Source organism: Phoenix dactylifera, chromosome 15 (genome assembly GCF_051530095.1).
Source record: "Phoenix dactylifera cultivar Ajwa chromosome 15, Ajwa_hap1_PhDact_Kaust_v1.1, whole genome shotgun sequence".
NCBI classification, from domain to species: domain Eukaryota; kingdom Viridiplantae; phylum Streptophyta; class Magnoliopsida; order Arecales; family Arecaceae; genus Phoenix; species Phoenix dactylifera.
The window spans coordinates 12,760,590-12,776,051 of NC_143204.1; the positions used below are offsets into that span (position 1 = coordinate 12,760,590).

Genomic DNA, 15,462 nt, shown 5'->3' on the forward strand with positions numbered 1-15,462 from the left:
TGGGAACACAAGAAGCTTTATGAAAAATGAGTCTTCCTGATGAGCAATTATCATTACCATGGGATTCACCCTCGTCTTATGTATAACACAAATGAACATGCTGATCCTGGATAAATTGGGTATGAAAGAAAAACTCCCCTACAACACAGTCGATTGGGAGCTTTGATCGATGTGAGAAGACTAGAGTAATTAACACTATGGAAGGGGCAAAAAAGAACTGATTTTGACTAAATAATAAAGAACAAATCAAAGAATCAACTCCTCGTCTGTGCAAGCTCGAGATCTGACTCAGAAAGACTGTTTACTTTCTCCTTTAGGAGACTTACATCCTCCTCATCCAATGCTCTATCACCCTTGACATGGGAAGCCAATTTAGCCTGTTTCTCATGCTCCACAGCCCAACTGTAAACTATCATTCCCACCACAGCAAGCAACATCCCTAGTACATTCTTGACAGTAAGCGCCGAGTCAAACAGTATCCATCCTAATATTAGCACGCATACGGTCTTCATGTGACCCAAGACTTGGAAGGACGTTGCAGAAAACCGGCCGATGCAGAGGTATTGGCTCATGTTGCAGAAGACAGATAGGGAACAGGAGAGGAGTATGAACAACTGCAAGAGAGTGGAAAGGAGAGGTTTAATCATGAATAGCCCAAAAATATTTGATTTGGGCAGCTAAAAATAGAAACAAGTAAAACATGCATGTTGATGTGCATGGGCAGGAGCCTTTCCTATGTGCAATTATACAGCTTACCATGCACCTTGCTTGAGTTCTATTGCCGGTTACAGGTAAGAATCCCTTTTACGCATAAACTTGTATAAATGTATAAGTCAATGTGCATGTATATTATAGAAAATAATGAACTCGATTGTGTATAAAAAAAGTGATAATATTTTTGCATTCTATAATGAGAGCATGTTAGTATATTCAATTAATAAAATTGAGACTTGCATAACTGGATGATTAGGCATGGTACTTTGGACTAGCCTCATTATTATTGATTACCCTATCACAAACTAGAAATATGGCATTATCCCTCGAAAAGTTAAGGATTAGCAATTCTTTTTAGAAATCGAATGGATTCGGTCTTATACATACGCGAGGAAGGTAATCAAAAAAGAAAGACAGAGTTCTTCTTCCTTTTATCACTTAGGAGCCGTGCGAGATGAACGTCTCATGCATGGTTTTGAATGAGAGAAAAAAGTGAGGAATCCTCATTTCAACTCTGACTCACCCACTCCAGTCGTTGCTTTTCTTTCTGTTACTTCAAAAGTAGCTGCTTCAGTTTTAGCCACGCGAATTTTTGCTATTCCTTTTTATTTCTCACCAAATGAATAGCATTTTTTTCTGAAAATCCTAACTATTCTTAGCATGATATTGGAGAATCTCATTGCTATTACTCAAATAAGCATGAAATGTATGCTTGCACATTCATCCATCGGTTAAATCGGATATGTAATTATTGCCCCATCACATATAGGAAACGTGACTATAGCTAGTCCAAAGTCAAGAATAACTTAATATCATTAATATACATTCGTAAAATGAATGGGTGGGTGAACACTAGGTTATGCAACTGATGCAACACCTTTTGTATAACTGCAAGCAACCAGCAATCCTGTTTAATTTTCTACAGCACCCATTTTTCAAAAAAACTTGATATCCTACTCCCTCACAGCAGTCCCCATCACAACTGTACCATCTTTTCAAGAACCAATCTTTGCTCTTTATGCACCTATTTTTTTCTGCCAAGCTATCTAGTCTTTTATTATGGACGCTATTTTGCATTACTTTTACTGGTCATCATTTAGTGTATGCTGAATATGGAAAATTGATGGCATGATGATATTTTGCATAATATTAGGGGATAAAGTATTTAACCAGCAATAAAAAGATATCAACTCTTGGGTAAAATTTCATAGGAAGTGGTCCAATTCTAAGGGAAATTTTAGAACTTACAGTTGCTCCTGTAGAGAAATGGTACTTCAAGAGGGACTGCCCGTTGAGGTAGTAGTCTGCAAAAGGGCCAAATAAAAGAAGAGAGATAGCCTGAACCGGAGCAGTTTGGCTCAGGAGCTCAAAAGAACCGATGTTGTACTTTTTCTGAAAAGACCCAATGGTCTAGAAAGATGAAAGTAGCATTAGATTGTTTATTCACACAGAGACTGGAGAATGTATGTAGAATCAGCAAACTATTTCCAAAGTATTGTGGTATGCAACATCTAACATAGGCAAGAGTATACTAACTGTATTCCAATATTCGATATAGAAAGCAAAGATTAAACAGAATCAATAAAATGACCATCCTTTATATTTTGAAAAATTAAGCATTCAACATCAGCATATCAATGACCATCATTACAGTTAGGGGAATAAATGAAGGCAAGCAGCATAGCATTTTCTGCAACTAAAATCCCAACAGCAGTAATATACAGCAGTACAACATGAAAGTATTTAATAAGATTCCTAGGTGGCCATTACTTGGAGGAATTCTATGGAGAGTTCCATCAAAAAATAGAAAAAACTAGGAAACCTTAGTGCAGAACTTTATCCTACATACAAACTAACTCAATTGACAGAATGTGATCACATGAACCAGGCTACTCTTTTTGCCGCGATACGATCTTTGATACAGGTAGACTTCCCTATACATAATAAGAATTTAAGTATATATCTAAACCTTAACCAACAAGCCTTAACCCAGACAAATAGTACCAATACAGCAAGCATCTTAGCACAATTACAGGTTCTGTCTAAACAAGACTTCCACAGCCCACATTGTGGAAGAGAACTGCCCTTAGCTAAAGCAGTTAAACAGGCATGCCAAATGGACTACAATTTGCTAAAGATTAAAAAGACTAAAATTATATCATATTTTTCACTAGGAGAAACTATGAAGAATTCAAGTTATAGTTTTTTTTTTGGTATATCGGCGCCTCACACGACATGCGCGAGTATAGCCAACAAGGTCAGAAAAAAGAAGCTGGCAAAGAGAGTAAGGAATACAAAAGCTAGCAACCCATTCTTTATTCATTTCTCTAGATCTGAAAGACGCTTTAATTGCATAGGCATGAAAAAGACAAGCAGACACTGCAACTAAATATTTGGAGAGCATCCAAATGTCCTATCAGCAGAACCTCATTCTAAATTTCTTCCAACTTACTACATAGAAAAAGTACCCAATTTATAAAAATAAATATAGTAAACCTCTGTGGAGCCCAAAACCCATCATGAGTTACCTGAAATAATACCTCTATCATCCATGCAATCATTTGTCGGTTGAAGAGATTCTTAGTAAAACTATTGCTTGTTTTGCTCGGAATAAAGGGATGTTATGTTCTGCTAAATGTTTATTTATTAACCCCCTATTTCACAATAATTCTTCCTAATATTCACATTCATCTTCTCTTTCAAATAAATGCATGACATTTTTGGTCATACAAAGACATTTCAGCCTTTTCAGATTATGAGGCACCTTTCCATTTTTTTTCCATTTTTCTCTAGCTAAAGTACACCAGCAGCCTCCTTTGTATTTAGAACTCCTGATAGACTAAAATCTAAAACAAAGCTCGAGTTCGGCTATTTTGAAATTCTAATTCGTCAATAGTTATTTTTCCAAATAAACCCTTTGCACTCTGACCTCATTCATCAAAATCTCTGTTTCTGGCTTCTGCAATATTTCAGTGTTCATCGCAAGCAACTACTTAGCAAATGTGATTGAATTTTATCAACCTGATTTGATGAAACATGGACTCTTAAACAAGCTTTAGCAGTTAACAACATTTAAAAGTCAACATCTTATTATACATCAAGTTCATTGCTTAAGTTGATCAAACTCTGTTTTAACTGTACTGCCAGTTTCTGTGCATTTAGTGGTTGTCACCTAGCAAGACTATAGCTGGTTTTGCATGTTGTCCATAGATGAACCAATGGCATGGAATCCATTTTAAACCCTCCTCTCGGATATTCACCACACTAATGTGATGGACAATCCACAAGCGCATGCAGTTGTCCCTTGAAAAAACACAATACAACACCCAAAATACTTGCATTTTGATATTCATGTTATTTTCCAAAATAAAATTATGAAACTGAAAATCTACTGGAGTAAAATTTTCTAAACCCATGTTTCACTGTGAATCATCTTACATATTTTCTATTTATAAACCTTCTCTTTTCAACAGACAAGCACCTCCTAAAGAATCTCGACTCTCAATATTCAACAACTTTAAATGCACGAAAAGGATGGAACCATGATTCTGAAATGAAAAGCCTCAAGCTGTGTCCAAATAAATCCAATGAGTAAAGGCCCTATATCTCACCCAGTCAGCATCTACAACTATTAGTTCAAGGCCAAGAATCTCACTTTCATCACTCCTTCATTTCTTCAAATTTTGAGAAGCATCTGGTGTCAATCAAGCTTGAAATTTGCCAATATGGAAAGAACTAGAAAAACAAACTCGTTGACAAATGTGCTTACCTAGAGCCTTAATCTCACACAGAATTTAGACTACCATGTGTTATACAATCATCAAATTATAAAATGTAAATATACATGCCCAAATATATAGTATTATTCTCAAACGATATAACAGATGAGTTTTCATTATTTTTTTTGAAAATTAAAGTTTTACATGTTTCAGTGTAAAAGTACTAAATACATCCAGGGGTCTCAAATGATACAATTATAACAATGTAGACTTTATATCAACATCTGTTTCATTCTAACTTTATAATTTGTGATAATTACTGCAACTGGAGCTTGGTGGGTTCGAGTCCTCAGGCAACTACTTTGTGTAAAAAGAAGGCTAGTAGGTCTATTCCCAATTCGACCCTCCTAGGACCCCGAATGCTCAGAAGCATAATCGTGTAATTACCTAATTACCACAACTGGCGTATGAGATTCCAAGCACAAACCTTTTAGATGCGCAAACCAGAGAAGAAGAAATCTATTATTGAGAAAACCAGTTTCTTAAATAATCAACTATTAGATAGGAAACAAATTTTACTTTACAAAAATGAAGCATTCATCACAAAAGCTATGCAATTGTTAAATGATATAAAACACCCGTTTCCTACCTTCAACTTCATATAAATTTTAAGTCTCTGCCATATGATACCAGCAGAAAGAATTCAAAAGTGAAAGTCATAATTATTTCTGATTCAATTTAAAGATCTATGTTCAAAGAAGAAAGAATGTTAAGATGCTCACAATCTGCTGCAGCGATGTGCAGAACACAGCCACGCATGCACAAAGGAAACCCTTAGCATTAATTTCCACATCAGTGACCGTGCAAACACCAACACCAAAGGCTACCACAATTACAGACATTATCACTCTCGGGGAGTAGTTTTTGCTGTTGAGTAACCATTCCATCATGCAAACCACTGGTATCATGCTCAACTTAGAGATCTGCAAGTTTCACAGCAGAATTCAGGCTGACAAATATATTGTTCCAACACAATAAATCATATATTTCTAGATAAACCAGGCATAAAACAACAGACCTGGTAAAACCCCACTGAGTTCAGCATGAGACTAAGGTTCATCCCTGTAATTGATAGATTAGCAACTATGGAAAACCACAAGAGCTCCCAAAAAGGAACATGCTTGGACATAGACAAGCCAGATGCATTTGAAACATATCCAATAATTCCCGTCAGGGTAAAATGAAACCCTGTGAGCGTAGTTGCTGCAGAAATTCACGTACCATCAGTAAAGTTCATTTAAATTTAGAAAAATCAATCAAAAAAATCCAAAATTCTATATAGCATGGGTTGTGTGAATCTGAGTTAACCCATAATTTCTAGCAACTAAAAAAATCAGTTAATTTCAGTATCACCAGAAATCGCCCCAAGATGCAGTTTTTATGATCCAAATAAAATTGCATCCATACAAACTCCTACAAAAACCTTAATCAACTATCCAAATTCAAGATTTCCAAGAAACGATTCTTAGCGCCCAATATTTTGTGCTTCTATAATCATTTCAAGTGACTTATAGTAATTCAAAGATTTTGACAGACAGGTTTACGCATAAATCCGAGATCATTTAAGTTATCATTCATAATACAAACCCACAATGGGATATATAGCATCTTGAATATTTTTTTAAAAAAATAACACCAATAAACCAGGATCAATCATGTTTTTCAAGATAAAAATTGAATCTTTATACATTAATTCCATCATAACACAGCAAGATAGAAAGGTAGAGAGAGAGAGAGAAAAAAAAAGGAGGAGGAGGGAAGCAAAGAGGGTGTACCAAAGCTGAATCCATAGCCACCAGCAGACATGAGCTGCTTGTTGGCCATGATAAGCCCCACCGAGCTGACCACATTCATCGCCCACGCCCCCGTATCCGAGACGACGACCTTCTTCTCCATTTTCATCGCCAATCCGCCTTCTCCCAATCCTCCCTTCTCAACGAAAAACCAATCCCTGCTCCCTTCTCCCACCTCCCGGATCCCGAATCTGAAATAAATAAATCCTCCAAGGAGGAAAAATTGGGACGGCGAGTGGGAGAAGAAATCAACGATTGGGGGTGAGACCGAGGGTTTTGGGACAAGAATTATATAAAGAATATAGGTGGAAAGATTCGTCTTTCCACGCCTTGACACCGGCGTCAAGGAGAAGGATTCAACCCCTAGAAGAGAGAGAGAGAGAGAGAGAGAGAGAGAGAGAGAGAGAGAGATGGGGGAGAATTGCGGAGGGAATTAATAGGTCCCCGAAGGATCGGAGAGGGAGGGAGGGAAGGGAGGAAGAAGGAACGCGGGACAAGAGAGAGAGTTCGCGGGTTACGTGTACCGGGCTGGATGCACCGGACTAGTGCGGATAAGCCGTTCGGTCTAAGCTATCCGGGATAGGGAAACGTACAAGGCCGTTAGCCATTTTGCTAGAGCATAGCACGGGCCTTCCGGTTATTATTATTATTATTATTATTATTATTATTATTATTATTATTATTATTTTACAACAACTACAGCGGCTTGCATACGACGAGTATAAATGCGGCCAATAAATTCTCTGACAACGATACATGGTCCACCCAAAGCCTTCCAAATGGCCAGCAAAAAAATAGGCAACCCAGTCCTAGTCACGGCACCATTCGCCTTCTTGTATACATGCATGGCCTCATAGGTGCGGCACTCTCTTGACAGTTTGTAAATGTCACCGAGCATCGGCCTCTCAATGACGCGACTGCGTCCCCGAATCCATGTGATCACTGAAGCCAAGCAAGTACCCCTCGGCCTCACGGGCTTTCGCTCAAAGGTTGGAATAGGGTATGGAATCCGGGATAAGGAGCAGTGGCATCACGATTAGATCCCAACATTTATCCAAATATGGTAGGGGGGGAATTATCCCATCCACTGTAGGGCATTCTGACGCAGAAATATCTTAGATAGATTTTGTCTACCAAATTCACATCTGAATTTCAGTGGAGTGTATCAAGCTCAGCAATCAGAGGAAAGTTAGTATCCATCTTGCTATAAACAGTTTTACTACAAATCAAAGAGTTCTGCAAATTTTAGGGCATATACAAAGATAATATTATTTTTTTTTAATTTCAAAGCAATTGATTGTTGTTTCAAAAGTTTATTCATCTATAAATAGAGCATTCCTAAAACGGCCTTGTAGAATTAACTAGAATGATCTTATACAAATTATAAATTCTTACTTTAAAAAATATATATGTGAAAATGAAATAAAGAATGGATTAAATGGTGCAAGAGTTTCTTTTCGGTTACCGTATTCATGTTTATTTTTGTATTTAAAAGTTGATTAAGAGGAATTGAATTCTTCTTCTCGGCAGGAGTTGTTTTTCAATTATTATATCCTTATTCATTTCTAATTTAAGAGTGGATTAAATGAGATTGAATCCTCCGAGTTTTTTTTCGATTACAATATTCATATTTATTTTTTATTTAACAGTTGATTAGGTGGGATTAAATTCTTCTTAGTAAGTGTTTCATTTCGATTTCCATATTTATGTTCAGTTTTTTCATATAAGAGTGGATTAAATGGGATTAAATGTGGATGGTAATGTAAAGCATCTTGCAACGGTCCCCGTGGATCTAAATAAACTTTACCATCTTGGAAGTTGAAACCCTGCGCCCTGTCTCTAGTTTTCTATATTGCCCCGACAGGAGAGAGCAGCACCTCAAAGGTCCAACGTCGTTGGCCTTTCGTAACCAAAATATCGTTAGGATTTTTGCTGCACAGTAGTCTTCCAACAAAAGGTCCCACCAAAAGTAGTTACACGTATGGAATTCGATTCTTATATAGTATTTGATACACTATGGAATAGATCGGGGCGACCAATAAAAACTCGCCACTTAGCTATAGATTGACTACGCAAAGCTTGCTACATGGTCGACCTAGATGGTGCATGGAGGGTCCTTTATGTTTCAAACTCTCTCTCCAAGCTAATAGTAGTTCGGCTTATATTGTAGACTATTTCCAAACATACACGATTCCCTAGTAGTCCGCACGACCGAGAAGCATGATGATGCAGGACAACTGCAGGAAGGAGAGAGAAGGGGGAAGAAGAGGAGGGAAAGAGAAGGGGAGAGAAGAAGACAAGGAGGCTAATTTTTATTCATCATTCATCAAAACCCTAAATATGAGGATGGATTCATATATATAGGGTCACAAAATAACAAATAAACCCCTACAAATAAAATAATTACAAAAAGACCCTAAAATGATAATATGCAAATAAACCCAGATGACAATATGCAAACAAACCCAATCAACATAAAATAAATCAATCTAAAATAAAATCAGGCTGGCTGAATCGGCTGGAACCCGTTGAGCTGGCTGGATCCTGTGGCGATCGGCTGACCTGGCACTGGTATTCGCACCAACTCTCCCCGGTTGGAAAGAAGTCGATCTTGACGAAAGTGGCTCGGTAAAGCCCCGGTAATACTCCAACAAGTCCGGGTCAATCGGCGGTCTCTCCTCGTGCTGGATCCAAGTGGAACCGGACTTTGGTCATCCACGCCAACGAACCAGAAAACGCTGAATGCCTCCATCACCGTCAAAAACTATTTGCTCAGCTAAAATAGAATCAATATACTCTTTTTGTGCTCGATGGAGGAGAAAAGGAAATATAGATGGCATGAAATCAATAATAGGATAAACATCAAGCGCAGGAGAGTGTGCAGCAAAAGAGCCAACAGAGATTGCAACCAAATCTTTAATATTAAGAGTAAGGCTATGACCAAAATCAAATGGAAAGTCAATGGTATAGACGTCAGTGTCATCCTTGTGCAACACCCTAAATGGTCCAATACTAAGAAACTGCAATTTCTTAAGACGGATCATTACGTAACCCCAAGTTTGAAATTCTTTAGCATAGAAATCAGCTTGCATCTTATATTGAGCAGTACATGCATTAATGCCCTTATGGATTTCCTGATGCAACTTATAAATGTGTTGTGCAAATACATATGCAGGCTCAGAATCCTAACATCAGTTTCGATGGGTTGTGCGAGGGCATATCCAACTACACTCATGGTAGACTGGTCAGACTTGCTATCTGACTGTGCAAGCGAGCTAGGCGTAGTGTGGGTGCATCCTAGGGTTTCAGGTTTGTCATCACACAGTTCCTCAATGTCCGAATGTCATCGAGGTTTGGTTCATAGATTTGCTCCTCTAAGTCATCTATGTCACCTCCCTGCTCTTGCTGAGCAATAACGAAAAATTTGTTAGCACATTGGGAGGTAACGTGACCAAAACCTTGGTATTTATAACACGAATTTTGGAATGTGGTTTGGGAGGCTCACCAAGGATTCCCTTGCCATTAGTGTCTCGGCCTGAGACATGGGCAGTAGGAGGGGGCCTAGGAGTAGTGGACCCTACAGAAGGTTTGGACCCTAAAGAATTAAGGCCCGTGGAAGTGCTCCATATGTCAGGGCGCCTTACAAATGTGGACTTAGTGTTCCATCGGTTAAGGAGATCGTCTTGGTAGTTAAGGGGTAGGTATTTTTCTTTAAATCTCTCTTTCATCTCTACCCAATCAGTTATTTCATGTTGATGTCTCCTAGCTAACAGATGTTCAGTGCTTTGCCAAAAAAGTTTAGCTCGACCGATGAGCTTCATTCTGGTGAACCGAACCTTCTTTTCTTCAGACAAATTATACCACTCAAAGAAGTGGTCCATTTCATGCAACCAGTCTGAAAAGAACTTTGGATCATTGCGACCATCAAAAGTAGGGGCTTCAACCCGGATGCCTTTCATCACATCTTTAACATGGTCACAAGGTTCTCTGGGCTCTACATTATGTCGGTAACCTCTATCAATATTAGAGAAGGGACCAGGTCCTCTAGGGCGAGGGTAGGCATGATGATGACCTGGAACAGACCTATTACCAAAATTGCCCTGCCAAACAGAGCCTTGTTGTTCTAGAATTTGTTCTAGGGTTTCGTTCCCTTCAAGACCCGATAAATGGGAGGCACTAGCTTCCTTGGGTTGAATAACCCTCTGAAGTGAAGCCTCAATTGAATCAAGTCAGGCATTAACCTGGGTGGACATTGTAGTTAGGTCATGAATTCGGGCATTATTGGCGTGGACTTAGGCAATGGTGTTTTGGACTTGAGCATTAGTGTCTTGGATAGCCTTTAATAGGGCTTCGATTTTGGAATCCATGTCTAATTGGGACTCAGAATGAGATGCGACACGACCACTATGTAGATGCGTAATATGATGAAGATACGTATGATCCTACCAACTATAGAGGTTCCTAAGTAGACCTAATGCATGAAAATAATTTGAAATTGCAAAGTATATGCGCAATATAAACGAAAGCTAGCTCGTGCAATTGAAATCAGCTTAAAATTACGTAATAAATTCTGGTAAGTAGTTGCAGTCAAATAGTACTAGTTTTCAGTGTGTTGCAGGACAGCACAGAGCCCTAAAGAACTCCCAAAGATTAGGTAGCCCTACAATCAATAACAAAGATAGGCCGCTACTAGGATTTTGGTGTTGTCTGGAGTGGGTGTTGTGAAATTTTCAAAAAGTAATATCAATAAAGCACTTAAGAGTTAATTGATACTAAATTTAGACAAACAAATAGAATTTACAGCAAGGGAAGAAACCTGACCTGGGCTGAGGCGACGACCAAAAGTGAGGCGTAGCAAGTAGACTCGTCAAAGAGCTCCAATTGGATCTGTGCGCAGCAACTCATCGGGCCTGCTGTGAAAATGGGCCTGTCGAACCAAAATAAAGAAGTACGGCCTGTGGTGGGGCCGGATGGGCCTGATAGGTCTTCGAGCCCAACAAGAAAGAGAGGGAAGAGGGGGGGAATGAGCCAGATGAGTGTGGAGAGGGTTTCACTGTTGAAACCCTTGATGAAATGAAAGAGGGAGGGAGAGTTGGCGATGGACAAGGTGCCGTGAGAAGTGGTCGGGACAGATGAAGAAGGGACGGAAAGAGAAGGCGGCGGCGGCGGGATGAGGCGACGGGGCGGTCGGACTCAGGCGGCAGCAGAGGAGACGGAAGCGGTGAGCGGCGACGGAGGAAGAGGAAGGGGCGGAGGGCGGAGGGCGGAGGCGGGGAGATAAGGCGGCGCTGCAGTGAAGGCGGAGGCGATCGCAGCGCGGGGGTGGCGCTGCGTGCGGGCGGCGCTGCAATGGAGGCGGTCGCAGCACGGGGGCGGCGCTGCGTGCGGGCGGCGCTGCTTGTAGGCAGAGGGGAAGTGGGCAAGTGCGTGAGGCGGCGGAGGCGGGAATGGCGACGGCGAAGCAGCGAAGACGGCGGCGGCACGAGCGGAGCAGCGCTACGAGGGCAGCGGCGCAGGGTGCGGTTGGGGAAGATGAACAGAGGTACGGTTTTTTTTTTCCTTTCTTTTTTTCTTTTTTTTCTTTTTTCTTTTTTTCTTTTTTTTTCTTTTTAACTCAGACCCGTTAGGATCCGGGTTATCGGGCGTGACCCGCTCCGAAAACCCATTAAGGGTCCATCACGTGCAAGTCACGTGCGTTGTTTTTTTTTTTTTGATCTGGGCTACTGGATTCGGGTTAAAGGGTTTTGTGACTTACCCGTTAATCCTTTCTTCAACCTCCCGACGGTTTCGGGAGGATGTGCCGCCCTTCGTGGCGGTGGCTACGAGCGGGGTGGAGGTCGCGGCCGCGGCTCTGCGGTGACGGTAGCAGCCGATCTCGGGTTTCCCGGCGGCGGTCTCCTCTGTGGGCCCGATGCAGGCGGTCGGCGGCAGATGCGGGCGGCTCGGGTTGTAGCGGCGGAGGGAGGCGTTGCGGCGGCGACGGAGAGGAAGAGCGGTGTCCCACTCCCAGATCTGGCCACGGACGGTGGCCACAGGGGTCGTGGCCGAAAGCTTCCTCCGTCAGGATGGTTGCCACGCGGTTGACACCAAGATGGCGGGTTTCCGTGGGGTCACGGCGACCTCCGGCAGCGAATCAAAGCGGTGGCGCTGGTGTTGTCGGCGGCGAGGGATGGAAGCGGTGGCCGCGAGCGTGGTGACGGGTGGCCACGGGAACAGGGAACCTGCAAAGGGGTTTATGTCCCGTTTTTCTTGGTGAAAACACAAACCGAGAGAGAGGGAGGGTTGGACGCGGACGGGCAGCGATCTGGGCCTTCACAGACTCGGCGGTGGTGTCGGGGAGGGAATTGGTTGTGGTGTGATAGAGGGAAGACGAGACTAAATCGTGGCTTTGGAAGCAGGGGCAAAGCCGGGCTGCTCTGATACCAAAGCTGATGCAGGACAACTGCAGGAAGAAGAGGGAAGGGGGAAAAAGAGGAGGAGGAAGAAGAAGAGGAGGAGAAGAGAAGGGGAGAGAAGAAGACAAGGAGGCTAATTTTCATTCATCATACATCAAAACCCTAAACATGAGGATGAACCCATATATATAGGGTCACAAAATAACAAATAAACCCCTACAAATAAAATAATTTCAAAAAAATCCTAAAATGACAATATGCAAATAAGCCCAAATGACAATATGCAAACAAACCCAATCAACATAAAATAAATCCAACTAAAATAAATCAATCTAAAATAAAATCAGACTGGCTGAATCGGCTGGAATCCGCTGAGCTGGCTGAATCCTGTGGCGACCGGCTGACCTGGCACTGGTGTCCGCACCACATGAGTATAATTTACGGGCAAAATACATAGGTTGTTACCATAACGGCCAGCGAACAGGCCCTAACTACTCAACGATGAGCTCTAGTTGTCGCCTATATATTACATTCGGTGATGAGTTCTAGCCGTCGCCTATATATTGCATTCCGAGGGAATATGCTCCAGATAAGTTTTATTTGGTTTTTCTTATGCTACCTCTCTACTACTCTTAGGCCTTCTCCTATTTTCTAAAAGCCGTATTTGAGTTAGGCATCAAAGGATCCCCACCGAATATGCTCTGATGGATGAACTTTCTTATATTTGTTATTTCATGACGAATCCAGCATCGGAGCACTGATTAGAGCAGCACCTCCGCCATCCAATATTAACTTAAAGGCACGCGTTGCTGAAGCCATCGCCAACCGAGTTCAACGGCCACCAGATCATCACCATGAAAATGTGCAGTAACCCTCATCTGATCTTTCTAATCTAGACGACGAATGAGCTGAACACTCCAACAATCCCATCAGCTCGACATCTTGGTCGAGCCAGTCCCAGCAGCAACAGTATTAAAAAGTAAATAAGATCATACTTTGGTTGTCCTCGTGAAAATATCTAACATGCCCTTGTTTTTTATTTATAAATTACTTTATTTGATCACAAAATTAATGTTGAGATTAGCTATGCAGTTGATAGATGAAATAATCTCTATTTTATTGATAAAATAATTTTTACCTTGCTTCATCACGTAATTACTGATGGGTCAGTTTTAAAAAATTGATGGTTGAGTTATTTTACCATTACCAGCATCAAAGAAGCTTTTTGTCACAATTATTTAGGGATTGGCTATCACTACTAGTTATTTGTGATTCTATCACTTCTGCTGCTTCCAATCTTGCTGGGCTGTATATAATGGGTAAGTTTCTGGGTTCATGCGGCCAACCTCGAAGCCTTGGAGTTGTACAACGAAAGGAAAGAAAACACCCAAACTGGTCAAACAAAAAATTATAAATCATTTTTTTTTTCTTGCATGCCCTAGCCCCACTATATCACCGGAAAAAATTTCTTCTTGCATGCTTGGGTTCTCTTAGGAGCTTTACCTATAATTTGCATGCATCATTGGCGATAAAGAGAATACTTAGTATCGACTCATGCAAAACTGACTCGTGTGAAGTCGCGTTTCCTTTGGATTTTCCACTTGAAGCAGCAATTTTCTTGGTTTTCTCTCTAGGAGAACTAAGATAAAAAGTATGTTCCCACATCTCTTACTTGCTACGCTTCACATTTTGTTTCAACAAAATCAAGAGTGTAAAGCCACACCAAAAAGTTAAAAAAAAAAAAAAAAAAAAAGAGCATGAATACCCTCCTAAATATCAAATTTTGGATAAATACCCTTCCAAAATTGATATTTGCATGTATACCTTCATAAAACACTTGTTTTGCTATTCTACCTTTTTTTATCCTTGTTTCTGCATATGTACCTATGCCATCTAACGCCGTTAAAAAAATTAATGATTTCAAATTAAAATAACTAAAATACCTTTAATGGGTAGATGTGTAAAAATAAACAATGATTGCGATGAAGGACAAAAAAGTAATTTCAAAATTTTATTTTATTTTTAATTAAAATAAATATGATTTTTATTAACGGTGTTAGAAAAATCGTTATGTTAGAGGCATTTGTGCAAAAATAGTGTTCTATGAGGGGACAAAAATAAATAAAAATTTTAAGAAAATATTCGCACAAATTTGAATTTTTAGAAAAATATCCATGCAAAACCTCTCAAAAAAAAAAGAAACGAAATGTCAGAGTTAGAGTTGATTCCCTTGCAATATTATTTTCTCTTCGCAGCAACATGCATGGCACGTACCAAAATGCTGATAACCGACAAACTGTTACCGCGCAGTTTGGTAAAATCAGAGGGCAAAGCACGCCATAAATCTATCGAGCTATAACCATGTACTCAAGCTTGCAGCATAGCTAGCAATAAAAAAGTTTTGGGTTGAGATCTAAGGTCTCGTTTAATTGTCAACAAAAAAATAAAAAAAAATATTTTATATTTAATTATTTTTTAAAAAATAATTTTTTCATAAAAATAAGAGTTTCACGTTTCGTGAAAAAATAAATCCACATAGGATATAAAAAAATCAATTTCCACCCGCTAAAAATTAGAATTTTTTTCCAAAAATATTCTAAAGCTTTTAAATAGAATGAGTAAGATATTTTTTTTTATTAAGGGCATAACATATATTTTACATAGCTTTTTCAAGAGTAGATGCTCAACCAAATATAAGCCACCATACAATGTGTCACTTTTTTATAATCAAGCATTATATATCAGCTTTTCAAAAAAAAACATTCTAGTGAGAAAAATTTT

General features: G+C 40.0%; 1 protein-coding gene across 2 annotated transcripts; it reads right to left on the reverse strand.

The window, feature by feature from the left end:
* On the reverse strand, positions 1-6,820 carry LOC103698353 (UDP-rhamnose/UDP-galactose transporter 2-like). 2 transcript variants are annotated; one of them, XM_039122284.3, is made up of 5 exons: positions 6,269-6,820; positions 5,512-5,696; positions 5,216-5,416; positions 1,963-2,124; positions 1-614 (listed from the first exon to the last, which is right to left on the reverse strand). In XM_039122284.3, the coding sequence occupies exons 1-5, from the start codon at positions 6,393-6,395 to the stop codon at positions 255-257; spliced, it is 1,035 nt and encodes a 344-aa protein (XP_038978212.1). In that variant the 5' UTR covers positions 6,396-6,820; the 3' UTR covers positions 1-254. The 2 variants fall into 2 exon arrangements, with proteins under 2 accessions (XP_038978212.1, XP_089783564.1); XM_089927438.1 differs by lacking the exon at positions 1,963-2,124 and having other exon boundaries at positions 17-614; positions 6,269-6,539.
* Between the last annotated feature and the right edge of the window lie 8,642 nt (positions 6,821-15,462).